The sequence below is a fragment of the Hippoglossus stenolepis genome, chromosome 15 (genome assembly GCF_022539355.2).
Source record: "Hippoglossus stenolepis isolate QCI-W04-F060 chromosome 15, HSTE1.2, whole genome shotgun sequence".
Classification (NCBI taxonomy): Eukaryota; Metazoa; Chordata; class Actinopteri; order Pleuronectiformes; family Pleuronectidae; genus Hippoglossus; species Hippoglossus stenolepis.
In genome coordinates, this window is record NC_061497.1 from 3117862 (window position 1) to 3138617 (window position 20756).

Below are 20756 nucleotides of genomic sequence, written 5' to 3' on the forward strand. Positions count from 1 at the left end.
ATGTTGTTCAGATTAAAAAGCTTGTTTAGTTGCACCAGAGCAGCTGTGACATTGGCCACAGCCCATCTGCAAACATGAACATTTTGTTTCATTTCATAAAGCATGTGAGGGATAGCTACGAACTTTTGTCTCATCTGTGATCACAGTTTGAACATAGACAAAGTAAACTGAAGAATTATAGGGTTTTACAGGCTGAGGCCGCTCCACTATTTGAGGCTTAAATGCCGAGCACAGATCAGGTTAGCAGTGAGCTGATTAAAGGGCTGCAGCGATGCAAGGAGTTACCTGAGCAAACTAATAAGGATGATAAAGGTGTTGTTTCACCCCAGCAAACACAACGTCTACACACATACACACACCCGCAGAGGAGATCTAGCGAAGTCATGTAACTGCAAACACCTGTGTGTGTGTGTGTGTGGTCTATTTATTACCATACATCTTATTATGTTGCTGGGACCTAAATCTGGGCCATTTTAGGTTTAGTTTAAGGGTTATGGTTAAGCAGGTGGTAACTATGGTTATGGTTAGAGTAAGTCTCCAGGAAATCAATGTAAGTCAATGTAATAACCTTGGAATCATGTGTGTGTGTTATGCTCACAATGACCATTATAGTTTCGAGTGTGTACATACTAACATTTGTGAATTAGCTAATAAGCAATATTCATGAAGACTACCTGCACATTTAGCAGTGTACCCTAATCTTAAAGTTAACATCAGCTTGGTATCACAATGTCCAATGTTCTCTACCTTCACCATGTTGTTTAAGGGTGCTAGTATGCTAAAATACACTAAATCCAGTTCAGGGTGATGTGAATATCATTAGTTACACATGTGTTTGGTGATGAACCAAAGTTCTGGACAAAATGACATTTCTCCTGATGATGACACCAGATGTAAAATGAGAGGGATATACACACCTGTGCCAAACGTCATGCTCATCCATCCAATAGTTGTGAAACTTTACTGAGGAGAACACTGGTCAGCACATCAGGGACTCGCCAATGTCATTGTCTGGGAACCATGAATGTTTAATGCCAATCCATCCAATAGATGTTTCAATGGATGGTGGTTAACCTTGACCTGCTGGTGGCACAGGTTGAAAAGTAAAGAAAGATTAGACTGATTCAGTCTCTCTGGATCATGAATATTTCCACTAAACTTAATGGAAATCAATTTGGTTGCTCACATTTTTTAGTATCAGCCAAAGCTGTGGATCAGCTAACAGACTGACATTGCAATCTACACAGTCGAGCTCGTAGCACGGCTAAAAAAACATAATTATTGTTTTCCCTAGCATTTTCCTCCGAGTGAGCATTTAGACCATTAATGCACATTCAACCCTATGATGTCCTGCAGGGTAGTGAAAACCTTTCACTGTTTAAAGCTCCATATGGCAGAGTGATGCACTACACCATTCAAAGCACAGCAACAAGATGAAGAAAGCAAATTTCATTTGGGAGTTAATTATGTGGTCAGATGGGAAATACATCAGAAGTGGATAAAATTATAGAACGTCGATATACAATGCAAGCCAGTGTGGGTCCAACATATTAATCTGACAGATACATTTTAAACCAGCATGACACTCCCTGATCTGTGCACTGCTACATGTATCCAATGAAAAAGCAGTGTAAACGTTATACGCTCTGAGCACAATCCCTCCCTTATAGAATTACAGCTAAGTTTGCACATAATAGAGAAATAAAAAATAATTTGAAGTCAGTGGGTACAAATCAAAGTTCCTGAACATCTCAGACTGACATGACGTTTGTGTAATGACTTACATGAGCCGCCGGGCACACAGCCATCCCTCCTACATTGATTGACCTTGCTCATTATCCAGGAAATACATTCCTAATCTTCTGAGCTCAACTACACAAGCAACGAAAGTGACATCACATATACAGAACTGTAGCTGTATGAGAGCCACCTGTAATGCAGTGTATATGCTGCAGTTGAAACAACTAGTTCTGGTGGAGTCTTACAGGCTTGTCTCTGTATTTTTGGGGCTCCGTATGTTTAATTCGATCTATGTGGACCAAGAGGAAGAGATAAGAATGAAGGTATTCAGTAGCTTCTATAACAAGACTGTTATTTCTGGCAGTTTTGAAGTGTGAAGAGGGTTCGTGGAGGAGAACATTTAGACATCAGGGCATGTCGGGAACTGATGCTTTCAAATGAAAAACAAAAGGATCCCACGATCTCCATATTTATAAAATTCTAGATAACACCCTGTTTTTATTCTGTAGCATTCAGTCATATCTGAATGCTTCCCTCCCTCTGCTCTGAGTTAGTTTCCAGAGCCCAGAGATAAAAGTTTATTGCTAATTTGATTTAGATACCATTGGAAAAACAATTGAATACCATGGATGCTTGTGGAATTCAGTGAGCAGATGGGCTTGCCTTGTGGAAAGCTCGCACGTAGCTTGAATAACAATGATCAGAATGACTAACTTGCAAATATGCCCCAATAATTAAGCATATACCTGCATAAGTAAGTCACTGGAAATAGCAACCACCCTGAGGTCACTGGTATTTGGGGAATTACTTGTTTCCAATTTGAATTAATTAACTCTTCTATGTAATCCTTTACAATGTATCCCCCTAATGCCATGCCATAACAAAAGCATTTGGAATGCTAAACATATCTCTGTATGAAATGCATGATCATTTTCTGTCTTTATAATCTAAAAAAACATTCCTTTCACTTGCCCTAATAATCCAATATGCATTTTGTTTAGCACTACAGACCAAAAGCACATTCCTAAAAGTAAAGGCAAGAAAGCATCTTACATAGTCAATTGTCACGCATCTGAATGAAATCATAATTGAAAATGTTCTCAGCCCATCACATGTCTCATTTCAACCTTGAATCGAGGTGTAGAACCCTGCAGTAGTATACATTTAAGACACATTCGATTCCTGTTGTGAGAGAAGGTAGCAATGGGCTTGAATGATAAAATTGCGTTGTCAAGGTAACAGGTTGTTCTGAAGACTGCAAATATGTCGTATTGGGGATGCTGCTATACAATATTTCAACCTGCAGCCTCGACACGAGCTCTGTGTTTCACTCCCTCCAAGTCGAGCAGGTATCTGCAGATGTAATACGGTTTGCATTCATAATTCAGAGATATTTAATAGCCAGTCTATCTTCATCAATATTATTAAAATTATTCACTGCAAATCTCATTTGCAAAACCAAATCATAGCTGTTGGATACCTTGAGGTGGCACCGTGATTTCTTTCAAATGATGAATGAGGAAAAAGGTGGGGACTGCCAGAGAACAGAGATAAACTGAGGCACCCTTTAACATGGCTCCTGATGTAACCATGGATACCTCTATTTCATGGATGGAGTAATTTTAGCTGGAGTGGGACCTGAAGGACAGATATCACTGTTTCTGCAGTGCACATCATATATTAGTGCATCTTAAATAGCAGGTTACTGATGCATTTAGTCTTACTGTTAAAATCATATTTTTCATATGCAGTATTACATTACATAACATATAATTTAGCAGACGCTTTTATCCAAAGCGACTTACAATAAGTGCATTCAACAGTATAAATGCAGTATATGCAGTATGCTATGGGGTGATAATAAGACATCCCTTAGTGTAATGCTCAGGACAGTTAACCACTGACATTGGGGAATTTTTTTTGTTTGCTGGAACAAAGGTACATTCACAGAATCCAAGCAGGTGTCTGTGATGCCATGTCTGACAGTACTGTATATATAATTTTGTAACCTGGCAAACAGCAGTTGTGACAATCAAGCCCATGGTTTTGCAGATTATATGTCAGTAAACTAAGAAAATTGTAGAGAAGGAGAAAAAAAATCTAAATCTGAATCAAGATCACTGTGAAAGCTGTAGCTTCCCTGAGAAAATGCTCACATGTTCTATGTGATTCTACCGAGGTGTTTTCAAACAGAAATGCAAATGACAGCATCAGCAGCCATGAGATAATTTGTTGCTGTTGCATTTTACGAATCCCATTTCTGTGTGAGGTGAGAGTTCAGGATAGTAGTACTGAGACTTTTTCTGTTGAGGAGAGAGCAGGGGAAGTGTCGGCACTGTCAAGGCAACCATGATAGTACAGGCCACCGGGGATTAAGAGGAGATGTAGCTATGATAAAAACAGAGCAGCACTGAGACGAGCTCAGCCAGTTCCTTAAAGTCAAGAAACAAGAGATTCCATTGTCAGTATCTGAGATTCAGAACACTACCCTGGATAACTACACGTCTTTACCAGCTACTGTCATAGATCTGGACAAAGTCATTGGAAATAGACAGTGGTTCATTTTACCTGGCAAATTTTTTCCATCAATTTAAATGTTAGAAAAATGTATCGGATTCAAAAGACCTATTCATGGACTTGCTGCTCAGTAATGTTTACCAGATTGTTCCAGACCTGGGTGTATTTATAACCTCATGAGAATTGATTTATTTAGAAACAATCATCGATTAGAATCCTTGTCTTATTCAAAATGACAGTTTGTGGATCATATATTTATATTATTATTTATCAAATAGACACGCCTACACCTCAGAATAAATGTAACAGTGCAGACAGAAAGATTAACGGCAGCCAAACTAATAATAATATAATCATATTTATATTATTGTGGACATGTTTACATTTATCTATTTGGCTTGGACCTCAGTTATTTGCACGGTGAACACAGAGGATGCTTCTGTTTGCTCCATCTCAGCTCGGTCAAATGCTCTCTGTCTCCACCTGCTGGATTTATTCAGCACTGACGCTACACATATATCACTCTCAAATTAATTGAAACACTGCATGTTCAAAGATCGTCTTCTATTACCTGTGAATGGCTGTGGTAAAAGTGTGGTAAATAAGCTGTTTATATTTCTAATCTTTTCAACCCGTGTTCCCTCCCATATTGAGCCGGATCAACCTGAGGGAGGCGCTGTTCTGTGGCCTGTGCAGAGCTGTGGCAGGAGAGGCAGGTGATGAGAGCCAACATTTGATCCCTGTGCCAGTATTCAGATGATTCCCACTCACACATTTTCATGCCAAATCAGTAATTTTAGTAACATGTTCTGTAAAAGCTTAAAAATAGAAAACAGCTTACAAGGTTTGGTCTCTGATACATCATCCTGTAAAGGTTGCAATTAATCAACTGTGCCCTGATTTATCTTCCTGTAAAGTGAATGAAAACTTTTTATGAAAATGTATTGCTTGTTTTTATTTTATCTCTCTTTATTAATGAGGTGTTTGAGAGAGATAACTGGAAATGACAGGACAGACATAGGGAACACGGTCTGCACCTCAGACCCTATGACTTGGCAGTCGTATCTGTGAATACATCAGGCTCGTCTCTACTTCTAAAAACAAAAGCACTTGGTCTTGATATTATTCCACATAGTCCTGATCACTAACAACAACAAGAAAAAAAACACTTCTCATGTCAGTTTGGCACACTCACGTCTGAGTCTGGGGTAATGGTACTTATGAGATCCAATTATCAGAGAATAGGATTTTGTCAAAATAAATGACAACACAAATTTCTCTCCCTTCTCATTAAACTGTGTTTAATTATTCAGTGTGCTGTGCTATCAATTTTAAACATGCCCCAAGTCCACTGGCAAATCTTCTGAGGGATTGTTAGGCTTCTTAACAGTGCTCCAGTTTCTCTGTGAAATTGTTTAACTGCCATAAAATATGCTTCTCTAAAGAAATCTTTCATTTATGGATACAGCAGAGTGAAATTGAATGGTTTATGGGAGGAAATAGCCACATGCCTGGATGCAAGGCTCTGCTGTCGCTCTAGTGGGGCCTTAGTCGTTCAATACAATGGTTGTCAAACTATAGGACCCACCTGGGTTCTTGAAGTGGGTCCCTGAGGGTCTCGGTTTAAATGCAGATCAGAGTGATTGTGCTATATCAGCATTCAGTGATGGTTTGCTGGGTGAGATAATGACCCCCCTGGCCAGAGCACTCACTCTCTGTCGTACACCTGCAGTAGACATAGACCATACATTTCACATAGACATGTATATATGAATATATTTGCTAAGTCAAATTCAACTTTATTGTCAATTGTGCCATTTGTACAGTATGACGTAGCTGGGATTGAAATGCTGTTTCTCTCTGATCCCTGGTAATAATTTCCCTTTAGACTATTTTATAACTGACTGTAGACGGCCAACTTTGTGCCCAGATGACGGTTATCACAGCACAAAACAAATGTCTTCATATATACTGCAGCCATATGTTCATACTGAGGACTGCTATGTTCACTTAGAGCCTCTGTAAACAGTATGTAAGTAAATATGTTTTTGGCTCGGTACACTCAGAGGACCGAGAGGAGAGAAACATAATCAAATCTTTTTGTAGTAAATACTGGATAACCGTATAAGGCTATCTACTGCAGCTAACTACTGTAGCAAAGTCGATGGCACTCCAAACCACATGGTGGCAGGAACACGCTTTGCACCAGTTCACACACGCTGAGCAAAATCAATTGATGATGCATTCAATGGTGTCGCAATAATCGGAAAAACATTTTTCCAAACTGGTATAATATGTTACACTGTTGATAGTTGCAAACTGACCCTAACTCAAAAGCACTTAACATCACCTTTTAGCCTACAACCACGTTTTTATAATAAGCCTGCGTACGTTTAAATGATTAATATGTCAGTCACACCTGATGGCCACTGTTCTCTGCTCTTCGTTGCTATGTATAAACACGGGGTTCAATGCTCCAAACATAAATACAGCACATCCATGTTTTTGTCTCCACATTCAGAAGACACAGGGATCTTCCGAGGAGCACGTGAATGTACAGACATGAAAACAGCGGGGTTACTGCCTCTTTATATGCAGTCTATGGTCTCTGCTAATAAATGTTGGTCCACACATATGAAGGTATTTGACCATGATCTGTGTGGCGAACAGCAGCGTTTGCACGAGTGAAGCACCAGTCGCACCCACACAGTCCTGAGAGGTGATGCAGACTGTATATAAAGATATAGACTGTATATAAAGCTATACTTCTTCTTCTTCTTCTTTTTGTTGTTTAATGGCGGGTGGCACCTAACGTTAAAGGTGCATTAACGCCACCTACTATGCTGGAGTGTGGGTCAGAGTGTTTGGTCTGCGGAAATACATAAATTAAAAAAAAAAATTAAAACAACCCTAACTTAAACTTAGATCCTCTTTATTAAACCAGTTTCTTTTAAAAACTCAAACAATACTTTATATTTGTCTTAGGCAAAATGTTCAGGTTTAACTCTTCCACCCCACACTTCCTCAGCTCCTTCTGTAGTTTTCCTCTCTGTGTGTTATATTTCTGGCAGTGACAGATGACATGCTCTACAGTTTCTTCCCCAAAACCCCATTCACATTGTCCTGATGGATGTTTCCCTATTAAGTGCATTGTTTTATTTAGTCCTGTGTGTCCTATTCTTAGCCTTGATATAACTGTTTGTTCTCTAGTGTTTTTCCCTATTGTTTTCATCCCTCCCACTTTCACAAAGATATAGAGTGTATATAACGATACAGACTGTATTTAAAGATATAGACTGTATATAAAGATACAGACTGCATATGAAGATATAGACTGTATATAAAGATACAGACTGTATATAAAGATATATACTGTATATAAAGATACAGACTGCATATAAAGATATATACTGTATATAAAGATATATACTGTATATAAAGATATAGACTACATAAAGATACAGACTGCATATAAAGATATATAGTGTATATAAAGATACAGACTGTATATGAAGTTATAGATTGTATATAAAGATACAGACTGCATATAAAGATATATACTGTCTATAAAGATACAGACTGTATGTAAAGATATAGACTGTATATGAAGATACAGACTGTATATAAAGATATAGACTGTATATGAAGTTATAGATTGTATATGAAGATACAGACTGTATATAAAGATATAGACTGTATATGAAGTTATAGATTGTATATGAAGATACAGACTGTATATGAAGATACAGACTGTATATAAAGATATAGACTGTATATAAAGATATAGACTGTATATGAAGTTATAGATTGTATATGAAGATACAGACTGTATATAAAGATATAAGTGTAATGATGTATATGAAGTCGACTGTATATAAAGATATAGACTGTATATGAAGTTATAGATTGTATATGAAGATACAGACTGTATATGAAGATACAGACTGTATATAAAGATATAGACTGTATATAAAGATATAGACTGTATATGAAGTTATAGATTGTATATGAAGATACAGACTGTATATAAAGATATAGACTGTATATGAAGTTATAGATTGTATATGAAGATACAGACTGTATATAAAGATACAGACTGTATATAAAGATATAGACTGTATATGAAGTTATAGATTGCATATGAAGATACAGACTGTATATAAAGATATAGACTGTATATGAAGTTATAGATTGTATATGAAGATACAGACTGTATATAAAGATACAGACTGTATATAAAGATACAGACTGTATATGAAGATATAGATTGTATATGAAGATACAGACTGTATATGAAGATACAGACTGTATATAAAGATATAGACTGTATATGAAGTTATAGATTGTATATGAAGATACAGACTGTATATGAAGATACAGACTGTATATAAAGATATAGATTGTATATGAAGTTATAGATTGTATATGAAGATATAGACTGTATATGAAGATACAGACTGTATATGAAGATACAGACTGTATATAAAGATATAGATTGTATATGAAGTTATAGATTGTATATGAAGATATAGACTGTATATGAAGAGGTGAGCTCCTCTCCGGCTCCTCACTTCCTGTGCGCAGCGTCCGTCTCGGGGTGTGTCGCTGTTGACGGAGCCTCCTGTTCTCTCTCTGTAGTTTAGTGGAACTTGCTCAGCCCGAATCCTCCCACTACTTCCCTGGCTGCTGTCGCCTCACGGTAAATATAAATGTCAGATGTAAAGACGAGCCTCGCCTGTGGGATTAGATATCTGCTCATCACGCTTATTCTGAGTCTTGCGCACTTTGACAGATATCGCACCTAGCCATGTCCGTTAGCTCGATGTTAGCTTAGCTAACGCTGAAGTTAGTTATGAGCTCAAAGCTACAAGCTAACGCCACTCCGTGCTAGCTTGAAGCGCCACTGTTCCACTGTGTTTAATGACATTAAGCAGCTGTTTTTAGTAACAACACCACAACACAATGTGTCGTTACAACTGCATCGTTAGCTCTGTCGGGTGTAGAGCTCGTTGCGAGCTCACCCAAACTTGGCAGTGACGTTAAAGTAGGACATTTTTTACGAACTACTTGGTATTTAAAACTTCTAATATGTTATCGGAACAGCCGATAACACACTGACACAACCTTCAAGTGTCATTTATCTCCAGTCTTTGTTGTACTTTAAATGTTTCCATAACAGGAAACAATGTGAGAGGGGCTAGTGGGTGTGCTTCCGCCTCTAATGGGACTGTGTAATTCAAACCACAAAAACAAGGCATGTCATTGCTTGATCTATAACAAGCTCAACCGGTGCGGCTGTAGCTAGCTAGACAAACACTAAAGCTGCTAACATAGCATTAGCATGATAGCTACATACTAATCAATGACGTTGAATCCAGTTCCTGTTTGTGGAGGTTGACATTCATGTTTGTTTTGCGTTGCCCGTGTTCTATTCATATGTTATAAGCCATTTACTCCTGCTTTTAAACTCTTACTGTTAGCTGTTCCTTTATAGAAGTAGATTCTAATGTTGCCTGGGGTTTTATGGAGCATGTTCAAGAATCTGAATTTGTGGTGTAAATAATTTCTTCTGACTTATGTTGCACTTTCACAGTTGGTAGAAGATGTTTTTTGCCAAAGCACTCTTCAAAGGCGTCATTGATGTTGTGAGGTAAGAATCTGCCCGAAGTACCAGCTCAAACCAAGAGTTGTGGCTTGTGTTTTGACTTTTCATCTCACTTGTCTTCGTCCTGTCTTTTTAGCAACATCGACCCAGCCCAGTTTGTGCCTTCTGAGCCTGTGAGTGACACATTACATTACCAGCTCTATCTGCCCAACACTGTACTGTAGATGAACAGTTTTAATTTCTATTTGCCAATGTCTCTGTCCCCCAGCCTCCTCCACGTAGACCACTTGCATATGCAGAGCAGCATGAGAATGATGAGGAGAAACAGTTCCGCAAGGTCTTCCAGCAGCTCGCTGGAGATGTGAGTCTACCTGTACTTTGGATTTCTGCTGTACTCTGCAGTAACCACACCCTTTACTCCATTAAATTAACACAAGAAGATCTGTAATTTGAATTATTAAAAAAAAAAATGCAGTTGGGTGTCTGTACAGCTTTCTGAAGTCCTAACTGTTATAATAATATTTGTCATACAGGACATGGAAGTGAGCCCCACTGAGCTCAAGGACATCCTGAATAAAATCATTGGAAAGCGTAAGACACGTTTGCATTTGCATTTCTCTTAACCAGCCCTGTGTGTAGTTCTTATACTTCTGTGTAGTCTGCCTTTCTCTGTTGTGATTCAGTCCTTAAATGATTTACGTATCTGCCGCATTATATGATCTCATTGTATGTGTATATTATCATATTTCAGATGGAGATCTGAAGACAGATGGTTTCAGCATTGAGTCTTGCAGGAGCATGGTGGCAGTCATGGATGTATCCTTTCTATCATAAGTAGGTTTTATTTGTTGAGTTGTATGGTCGACAGTAAATTGCTGACAGTTGACCGCAGAGTAGAAAGCCGATCATAATACGTTATATGGTGCTTAAAATTAAATTGAATACAATTTATTGATTTTTGTTTTTTTGCCATGTATTATGTGAAGCACTTTGTAACCATGCTTAGAAAAGTGCTATAAAAGTGAAGTTATTATTAAATACACAGAACAAATACATCAGCATTTGGTTGGGGGGAAAAAGAGCTGTGTTGACTCACCACATTCCATCACACCCCACAGCTCATTAAGGCTGAGAACATACATCGAAATGTTGAGGGAAGTAACTGACAGATTTTAAAAGTTGGGCTAAGCCTGCGTTCATTTTTGCCTGTTGTGCCGGTATAGTCAGGTTTAATGACCTTGAAATGTGTGCGGGTTAAATGAGTAGATCTCCTCTGGCGTACTGCACTAAAAGCAAGGGGCCGTGCTATAAAAGAGCTCTGACATCATGTTTTTGGAAACCGGGGCTTCATAGCTCTGTATTGTAAGCTTGAAGTAAAGTCTTTACATTTTTCAATAGTAACAAACATGAATAGTATATTGAAAACTGTGTGAAACTAAATGGGTGTTATGTGATCCCTGTCATATGTAGTGTAGGAACATGTTAGATGAAAAGTTTGACATAGATTCCCTGCTGTGAGGGAGGGAATGTCACGAGGAAGGCATATAAAAATACTCCTTGGGCAAATACAGCATGCCCACGTGTAATGCAGTAGCTGATCAAAGCTGGAGGAAAGAAGGAAGACTGTTGTGTTGTCCTTAATGCTTCTTCAGAGTGACAGCACAGGGAGACTCGGCTTTCATGAGTTCAAACACCTCTGGAACAACATAAAGAAATGGCAGGCAAGTAGACCATTTTGAATTTGTTTTGGGGGGGGGGTTTACACAGCAGTTGCTCAGTGACATTCCTGTGGTCAATTGTCTTGTGTAACAGTGAACACAGATGAAGCTGCAGTGAAGTGTATACATATCAGCTGTTGATTCTGGTTAAAAATAACTTGGATTAGCATCCCATTTTTGTCCTTATTAAAATGAACTGCCATGTTTTATGTTAACTTGAATCTGTTACTATGTTAACTGATGGCCACACATTAAACTGGCTACATTGCAGGACATTTTATTTCCTGTCAAACATATTCTGTCAGTGATATGACTCAAATGTTATTGAAATTGAATTAGATGATGAATTTATTATAATTTTTACTTAAATGCTTTTTGATTATTCAGTTGCTACAACCATATTGGCAGCTATTTGCTTTGTTGGAAAGTAACTGTTAGTTTATCTTTTTCTACTTGTAGTCTTTCTAGGCAGTAACGCAGCTTAAAAGGAAATGTTTCAGATGCCAATGATGTTTTAAATTCTTATATTGTTCTTATTTAGGGAGTGTATAAGACTTACGACACAGATGGATCTGGTGTCATTGGTGAAGATGAGCTGCCCGATGCTTTCCGAGCTGCAGGTGAGCCTTTTTTTTTTAACTGATCTTCTAATTTTTGCCCAACTACTGTAAAGATGGGTCCGAACTAACTTAAAACGCAGTTAGGATTTTATTAACTATTAGTCGGTGCATGTTTTCAACAAAGAATATATTGGATTTAAGTAGTTTCATGAGCCAGAAAACTACTTTATTCTATCAAATGTGTGTGTTTTTTCTCATCACATAGTTATATAAATGTAAACACCTTGACAGACATGAGCAGTCAAATGGGTTTGAGTGGCTGTATAAAGGGTTAATGTTTTGAATATTATCCAGTTGTTTGAATATATTTGTATGAATGAGTGCAGCATGGGGAGCATGGAGCCCATGTACATATAACTTAAATTCCTATTTAATATTAAAATGACTGTGCTTTCATCTGTTCATCTCTTTATCAGGTTTCCCCCTCAATGACCAGCTGTTCAAGATGATAATTCGCAGATACAGCGATGAAAATGGCAACATGGATTTTGATAACTACATTGGCTGCCTTGTGAGGCTGGATGCAATGTGCCGTAAGTTTCAAAGACCAGTCCTAAAATCAATTGATCTCTTTATTAGTAAGTCAGCTTTATCTCTGTGATAACAATGACTGACCTGGGATTTAATCTCATGACCTGAAGGTATAGTAGGCTTAATATCTGTTCTGTTTCAGGTTCCTTCAAAACCCTGGATAAAGATAACAATGGGACTATCAAAGTCAATGTCCAGGAGGTAAAGTCATCTCAGATATTTTCAACATTAGTGGGTTTTAACTGGAATTCAGATTTTCTAAAAGCAGTGGCTCTGTTTTTTGGAATAAGTAGCTGTTTTCAAATAGTCATCTTCTCTGCTCTTGTGTCTTTTCAGTGGCTTCAGTTGACCATGTACTCTTGAGTCCAGACGACGTCTCTCCTGCTTGTTATACGGAACCACTTTATTTCTCTACACAATACAATACTTTATCAACTATCCTTACTCCATACTTCCTGTGATAATCAGAAAATCCCCTGTGCGTGCTTGTTTGGAATATTAATGCAATGAGTGTTGGGGGACTCTTTGTTCTGTAGTACTTGCCAGAAAAAGGTACAAACCTGCACTTACAAAGGTACCCCTAGCTGAATACTCAGGACGAGTTTGAAGCCAATATAATTCAATTAAAATATGGTAGTATGTTGAATTGGTTTTTGTTCAGCCTTTAGATTTGCCTCTTCCCACAAGTCAAAATCAGCCTAATAACCAACAAAATTTGAAAATCTAATGTGAAAGCAGGAATCTCTCATTCTAATGTAGCTGGGGCTGGTTTTACAAAGATGGGTTAAGGAACATTCACATCCTCTGTCAACGCTGTGTCAGCTGCTGAAATACAGGAAAAGCTACGACACTCATCACTTTCAAAAATCTTCCACAAGGCACACTCGAGGTTACCTCAGGTGAATGATTCCTTTTTAGGGTATGTAGCTGCAAGCTTGGTCGGCCATGTTTTGTAGATCAAGTAGCTATCACCTATTTTTCTTCATTGGCTCATGACTGTGGGTGTATGTAAACTACATGATGGATATCTCCGTCTATCTACTGTTAGCGCCTGTTGGGGCAGGACAGTTTGAATATTTGTAGCATTCATGCAAAATTTATGGAAATTATTGGCCTTACAAAAGCTCCACCCCACCTCCACCTGTGGACAAACCAGTTTCCTCACCAAATGGAACAAGCTATGACCGTGTGCAGGTCTTTACAGAGATTGTTGATTTAAACATTCGAAGAATGTGCCCTTTAAGTTTAAAGGCTCTGCTCACCCACAGGTGTTTTCAGGTATTTTGCCGGAGGTAGAGTTCTGTAGAAGCTGAAGTTGGGTGACCCTATTGTGAGAATTACATGAGGTCACCAAATCCCATGTACTAACAGTTGCTTCATGTATAGTTTTACATGGCTGTGTTGCTTTTGACCAGTCTCTGTGAAAGTCCCTGTGGTCCATCCACCCTGACTAGAATAGTTGAGAGACAGCCATGTAAAATTATATATAAATTGTCTGTCTTACTTTTTGTTAAACCTCATTATTAAGTCTCTGTGAAACCAGGCCCAATACTACTGAATGAGAGATAGTTCACTAAAACCTTCGAGTCTGCTAATTTAAATTAAGTGAAGAAGGTGATGGGTTATGGTTTGTTTGCACCACAGCCTGTCACAGGCAGATCTTGGTTTGATTATTTGTACACATGTTTATTGTGCATCAGTTACATTGGTATAATAAATGCATAGTGGACAGTGATACTGATGCTTTCTACAGCCAGTAGACCATCTTAACAAAGAAGTTATATCTAAAATCCCAAATGTTCTTTAAAGTCACCTAATATTAGAGGCAGTACGCTAATATATATTTCAGTTTACCCACATCTATATCTTCTTTCTAATAATAATGAGGGACAATGTTGTAGTTGGGCAGGCTGATATTTAGCTTTTTAATATTGATTCTAGCAGTGCAACTTTGCAATAGCATTCTGTTTGTCTTCACTTCCTGATCACATTATCACTTCTCACTGTTTACTGTGCCTGCGCCAGATAGTGCCAGCACTGTGTGAATTTATCATATATAACAGATGTGTATGCCACTAATGCATGCAGCCAATTGAAAAGAGGATTGCAAAAGTTTTTTTTAAACCAAGCCGTGGTCATTTAACTGTTACTGAAAATGTTTGGTAAAATACATATATGTGCCATATTTGAAATAAATGGTAACTTAAATGTGCTTCTGTGGCTATTTTTGAATTACAACTTACAACTTGTATGTTATGATGTTTCAAAACAACCAAATCACATTCTCCCTTTGTAATCTATATATACTTATCTAGAGAACTAGAGTCAGACTACTTGTGCACTAGTAGTAAACCTTGATTAGAAAGAAAAACAGCTAAAATAATGTGATGGTGCCCTGCTCTGAGAAACCTGAAATAAAATCAGAATCTGCATAACTTGTACAGCACCAGCGTACAAACTGCTAATGCTGTATAGTGATAAATACCAACACTCATATCTGTGTTTGTGTGTGTTTTGGTAAAGTCAGCCGACTGTACCGGAAGTTAGAGTTGCTCCTTCAAAATAAAACCACATATTACAGTGATAAATCTAAGACAAACACGGCAACTTAATTAGTGAAATGACTCGATCATCGTGGTCATTGATGTATAAGTTACACGTCAAACTAATAATTAAACGTCATGTAGTAGCTGGTGTCACATTCATGTTATGTTAGTCGGCAATATTTGAGCTACGCACTCAAGTAAAACATGCTACCTTACTAAAGCTAACCGGACATATTTTGCTTAGCGTTAGCTTCACGCTGGTTAGCTTGACGGTAGCTATCCCGGCGATAAGGAAGTTAATCTTCACGTTTTTGGACCAAATCCCAACTTCTCTGTCCTGTGGTATGTTCACCATCTCGTTAGACATCTTTGCCATCACCGCACACCCTTTTCCAGCGAGGTTACGTGGACTAGCCGCTTCATTAGCCATTTCTGACTGGTATGTAGCGTTAGCTAGCGTCCTGCTGCAGGGAGAGCTAACCCTCTGTTAGCTGAAATGTCCAGTTACATTTAACACCGCGTAATACACGTATGTTGCTGTATATGAGAAGATTTAAATGGCCGCTTCATGCTAAAATAACCAGGACAACGCTGGGAAATGCATCAATTCAGTATAAGTACGAATGCTCTCCAGATGTAGCTAGCTATCAGGCTATCGAATGTGTAGTAATAACTATAGCATCGTCCATTGTTCATTCACTCATCAGTGCCAGTGCTAACAGTGTAATGTTCACACTAAACCTGCACTATGTATCTGCTGAACTGTAGGAGAACCCTGGGGCATGTACAAGTAACGACCTTACAAATAAACTATTGATAATATTGATTTTATTAATATTTAGTTAATCACCCACTTTGACTGTCACACAGTTATTGCTCAGGTGCTGAGGCTGATCGAGTGTTTCACAGCATTAAAGATACTCACCCCAGCTTCTCAGTCCCAAAGATCAACTGCATAGTTTAATTTATTGAAAATGTCTTCTTTCTTTTAACTGTGCTGTTAATCAGACTCCTGAGCCCTGACACGCAGCTGGAGGAGTTACAGCAGAGCTCAGAGGAGACTACAAAGCAGCTGCTGACTGTGTGTGTGGAGGATGTCTTCTTCATCATCATCATTATTCTTCAACCAAGACAGTGTCACTCGCTTCAAGAAGAGAAAAGCCCGGTTCTCATTCAGCGAAGTCCACATACTGTTGGATGAAGTGAGGAAGCATCGAATGGTTGTTGTGGGTATGTGTCGTTAGCTGCCCAATGATTTCATTCGTCTTCTAAAAGTAGAGATGGTGCCTCAAGGTTTTGTGTCTGAATATAAAATAGTTTGGCACACAACTGTATACTGAAAGTTACAGTGACGTTCTGAATGATAAAATGTTGAAATTGGCCCAACCATTGACCTAATGACATTCAAAAGCAAGCACTTATAAGGTCTATTTGATTTTTGATTTTGATCTTTTCCCTCCAAAGGCAAATTCAACCGTGGTGTACCAACAGATGTGAAGAAGCACACATGGGCAGAGATTACCGCACGTGTCAATGAGATTGGAGAGTGTCAACGTGAAGTCATTGAGGTCATCAAGAAATGGTCGGACCTCAAGTGTGACACCAAGCGGAAAGTGGCTGCCATGCGGTCAGGGACAGTGCCCAATAGGGGCCTCAACTCACGTCTTTCCCGAGACCTTAACCAGACAGAGAAAATAGTGCTTCAGATCCTGGAGATGGGCGAGGAAGACCATAACATGGGTGACTTCGGCCCTCTGGGAGATGATGACGATGTGCCAGATGAGGAAGAAGAAATGGAAGAGGAGGATATGATGGGAATGCAGAATTCTCCTAACGGCGCGTTGGACATGTCATCTATGCCTCCACCAACCTCTTACTCCATTGGTGGACTTGCACAGTCAGGTAACAAAGAAGATTAATTCATGGGTGCTTAAAGGAATAGTTCAACCTAAATGGATAATTTTGTCAAAAGGTTAAATACCACTGAAGTTTGATATGTCTACTTAATAACAAAGAATTTTTCACCTTTCTTTTGAAAGTACATGTTGTGGGTGACAGATTTAGAATAACTATTAATTTTAACTGTTTTAATTGCTTATTGAGGAGAAATGCATTGAGGTTGTTTTATTTGAATGTTGTAGGAGACTCATCACAACCTTCCTTCGATGTGCAGTATGAAGTACCTGCCACGGAAGGTGAGATGTCAAGTTTTGGATACATATGAAGTTAGTGAATTTTCATAACATGTTTTACAAATGACAAATTACTGATGAGCCCTTTTTCTGTCACTCAAGACGCTGAAGCTGCATTTGCAGACTCAGACGATGACCAAAGGGATGACGCACCTCCTTCCACTCAGGCATCAAAACCAACAGAGGACCATCTAGTAAACAACGGCATCCAGAAACAAGGACGACCTCAGACGCCCTCTGGACCTTCAACCTCAACAGCCACGCCTTCGCTGCCAGGTCAGCCCTCACAGAACATGAGGGACAGCATCCTGCATAGTGCATCGCTGAGCCTTCAAGAGCAACACGCCACCAACATCCTGCTGGAGACGGTTTCACGCTCCCTGGAACTCCTGTCTGAGTCGGTGCAGCAGCTGGCGGAGACTCAGCAGGAGTTTGTGCGGGAGTCGCTGCAGCTCCAGCGGGAGACGGTGCAGGTTCTCAGAGACTTCACAGGTGGAGCCATTGCGCTCATGCATGACAAACTGAACGGACGGCCAGCATTATAGCAATAAAGCGTCAGAGTTGTAAAGTTGTATCACTGACTTCATACATGGCCTTCAGGCACAGGATTTTTTTTTAAGTTCCTCTGGACTCCATTGCTGGTTACTGTAATTTTTGATAATCCTCAACAGATTTTCCTTGGCTATATTTTAAAACGGAATTCATCGAACTGCATTGATGGCATCTCCGTGGTTACATGAAAAGGATATAGTGTTCGTTATAAAGAAAGATCGTGTGGAGGATTTTTTTTTTTTGCTACTGAAAGTGAAACTCCTTCCACTTGCATTGTAAAACATTTTTTATTACGCTTACACCACTTTTAAAGCCTTTACATTGTTTTAATGTTGAGATTCAAAGGATGAATCTAATTTTAAAAAGTCAGTTAAATCCACGTGTGTGTCCTTGTATAAGTTGTAGCTTTCTCTTGCATCAGTGTCTGGAGATAATCACATGTACTGTAATGGTAAGTGGATTTCTGCACTTGACCATTATATGGTCCATTTCTCGAAAGGCTAAACAAGGTGTGTTAAATAGTTGGAAAATACCTGTAACTGAATACTTTGACTGTCTGATTTAGGTTTTTTACATTACAAACATGAACACTTGAATATGAAAGTTTCAATAATTTCTTTTAAAACATGGAATAAACTACTGCATTTAAACAGACCAGAATTCCGACATAATTCAGATATCACGTCATCAATACAAATGCCCTTGAATGGTTGATCAAAAAAATGTCAAGCTCAACTGAAGATGGTACATTGGAAATTTAAAAAAATATGAATTGCTTCACAGACTGGTTGTTTAAATAAACCCATGAGAGGAACCTTAATAAAGTGTAAAAAAAATACAGCTGGACCTCAAAGGAAAAATCAAATGCTATTCAATGTGTTTTCATTGTCATCAAATACCATCGAAAGACCAAAAACTAGTAAACCAAAGTATTGTCTGTGTGCTGTGTCCTCTGTGCCCTTTAGTCCTATTCATTGTTGTCCAGAAACTATTAAAACACATTGATGAGCCACACTTTTGCCCTGGGTGACATGTTCCTTCACAATGATGAACATGAGCATTGTAGTTTTAGTTGATCTCTCGTACCATGTCCTGCTGCTGTAAATATTCACTGCAGCACCAAGTGTGTATAAATCCGCTGCTGAAAATAGACCCCAACAAGTGTGTAGTATCCTTTCAGAAGCGTTTTCCAGCTGATTAAGGAAATTACAGGACATTTCAATTAAGACTTTATAATATTTGTGATCCAGTTTTAAACATTGAGCTAACAGTCTTGGGGCTGAGAGCCACAGGAAAGGTTAGGGAGGTCTGAAAGTTGAGAGGCAATACATTGGCTTTGGTCTTCTTTTGGGATCTGCTGACAGACAGAAAAATATAAACACCAGATTTGTCCTAAAGGTATTGTCCTTCATGAGGTGAGGACATGCGATATCACAGCTTCATTAACCATCCTTAACTGAAACAACTACTGATGTTAGTTGGAGTTCAGCCACTTCTGCAGGTACATAAAATGTGCAGTAGGGGGCTCTGCTGCACAGTCTGCCTGAGAACTAGCAAACAAAATACAGAAATTGTCCCAGTGTGTCTCTAGTGTTTCCTCAATGTGATGTAGTGTAATGCGATAAACAATCAAAAACATTTTTCGATTGTGGTGTTTAGTCATTAAGTGGCATGAATCATCCCCTTGTCATGTCTGAACTAAGAGCTTAATTTCTTCTTCTAAAAGATTTGAAAATAATTTTTAATATTAAAACTGATGGGATGTTTTTATCATTACTCTCTCAGCTTTATAACTGAAACTGTTTATATTACGATAAATGGGTCACGGATAAAACCAGTTTGAGTTATTGAGTGTGATTGGTGAAGGTCAGTGAAGATGCAGACGTGCTCCTGGCAGCCTCATCAGTTAAAATAATGGGTGTACTATACAACACTTTGTTGAATAACATTTGTCCTATGATTCCACATCATCCAAAAACTGCTGATGATGGAAGCCTCCAATGAGGAGGACAAGTGAGGTCTGTTATGTTGTTATTGTTGCGGCTGTATGTGTTCCTGTTCTGTGTCCCTGTTTTCTCTTGTCTCTCCTCTAGCTCCACCCCGATTAAACCGATCAGTCATCAATGAGGGGCACCTGGCCAGTGGATTGAGGTTCTTTAAAAGCTCCTGTTTCAGGCTCAGAAAAGAGGCTTCCAGTGTGGGGACTGCTGGTGCTGCTGGGCTGCAGCCTGGGATTTTAAACATTGTATGTACTGTGTTGTTTAATGTTAATAAATCCCGTGGTTTGGGCTCTTTTAAAGGCTTGGTGTTGTTGATTCGTGTCAGTGATCTTACATGTTGTTCGCCTCATAGCCCCACATAATCGTCGGGCGTAACAAATTGGGGTTCGTCCTGGATAGAACATCCATGACATGAAATGACATGTAAATGCGTGTGTATATTTGTCTCTAATGACCTTTTGTTTTAGTAAAGGGGTCGTCTCTCTAGATCACTTGTTTTTGCAATGTGCAAATGCTTTTGACTGGGTGCTGGGTGTTTGAGCGCATCCTAACACGTATTTAGCCATTGGGCCTTGCCACTTTATTATCTTGCCTTTCTTATTTTTAGTGGTATACCTGGGTGTGGGTACGTTCTCAGGGTGTGGCAGGGGACTTTGTCTTGGGTCTGTTGCCCACTTACTGAGTTAAACGTTTAAAGAAGCCTCCTGGGGAGCCACTGAAGACTAGCTAGGCTAG

At 38.8% G+C, this 20756-nt stretch overlaps 2 protein-coding genes across 3 annotated transcripts; both read left to right on the forward strand.

Annotated features, from left to right (window-relative positions):
* The first annotated feature begins 8828 nt into the window (after positions 1-8828).
* Positions 8829-14943, forward strand: capns1a (calpain, small subunit 1 a). The gene is made up of 11 exons (XM_035178455.2): positions 8829-8956; positions 9851-9907; positions 9999-10035; positions 10131-10223; positions 10396-10453; positions 10614-10678; positions 11515-11583; positions 12122-12200; positions 12617-12733; positions 12874-12932; positions 13068-14943. The coding sequence occupies exons 2-11, from the start codon at positions 9861-9863 to the stop codon at positions 13092-13094; spliced, it is 651 nt and encodes a 216-aa protein (XP_035034346.1). The 5' UTR covers positions 8829-8956; positions 9851-9860; the 3' UTR covers positions 13095-14943.
* Positions 14944-15078: 135 nt separating this feature from the next.
* Positions 15079-20316, forward strand: zgc:153990 (uncharacterized protein LOC768125 homolog). Of its 2 annotated transcripts, none has more exons than XM_035178453.2 (5): positions 15079-15619; positions 16286-16507; positions 16742-17179; positions 17419-17472; positions 17572-20316. In XM_035178453.2, the coding sequence occupies exons 2-5, from the start codon at positions 16372-16374 to the stop codon at positions 18012-18014; spliced, it is 1071 nt and encodes a 356-aa protein (XP_035034344.1). In that variant the 5' UTR covers positions 15079-15619; positions 16286-16371; the 3' UTR covers positions 18015-20316. The 2 variants fall into 2 exon arrangements, with proteins under 2 accessions (XP_035034344.1, XP_035034345.1); XM_035178454.2 differs by having other exon boundaries at positions 15610-15716.
* Positions 20317-20756: the final 440 nt, after the last annotated feature.

Coding starts and splice junctions, on each gene's coding strand:
- capns1a (XM_035178455.2), top strand. CDS start 9,861: ATGTTTTTTGCCAAAGCACTCTTCAAAGGCGTCATTGATGTTGTGAG. Junction 10,036..10,130: donor AGTTTGTGCCTTCTGAGCCT/GTGAGTGACACA, acceptor TCTGTCCCCCAG/CCTCCTCCACGTAGACCACT. Junction 10,679..11,514: donor GCATGGTGGCAGTCATGGAT/GTATCCTTTCTA, acceptor ATGCTTCTTCAG/AGTGACAGCACAGGGAGACT.
- zgc:153990 (XM_035178453.2), top strand. CDS start 16,372: ATGTCTTCTTCATCATCATCATTATTCTTCAACCAAGACAGTGTCACT. Junction 16,508..16,741: donor GCATCGAATGGTTGTTGTGG/GTATGTGTCGTT, acceptor TTCCCTCCAAAG/GCAAATTCAACCGTGGTGTA. Junction 17,180..17,418: donor TGGTGGACTTGCACAGTCAG/GTAACAAAGAAG, acceptor TGAATGTTGTAG/GAGACTCATCACAACCTTCC.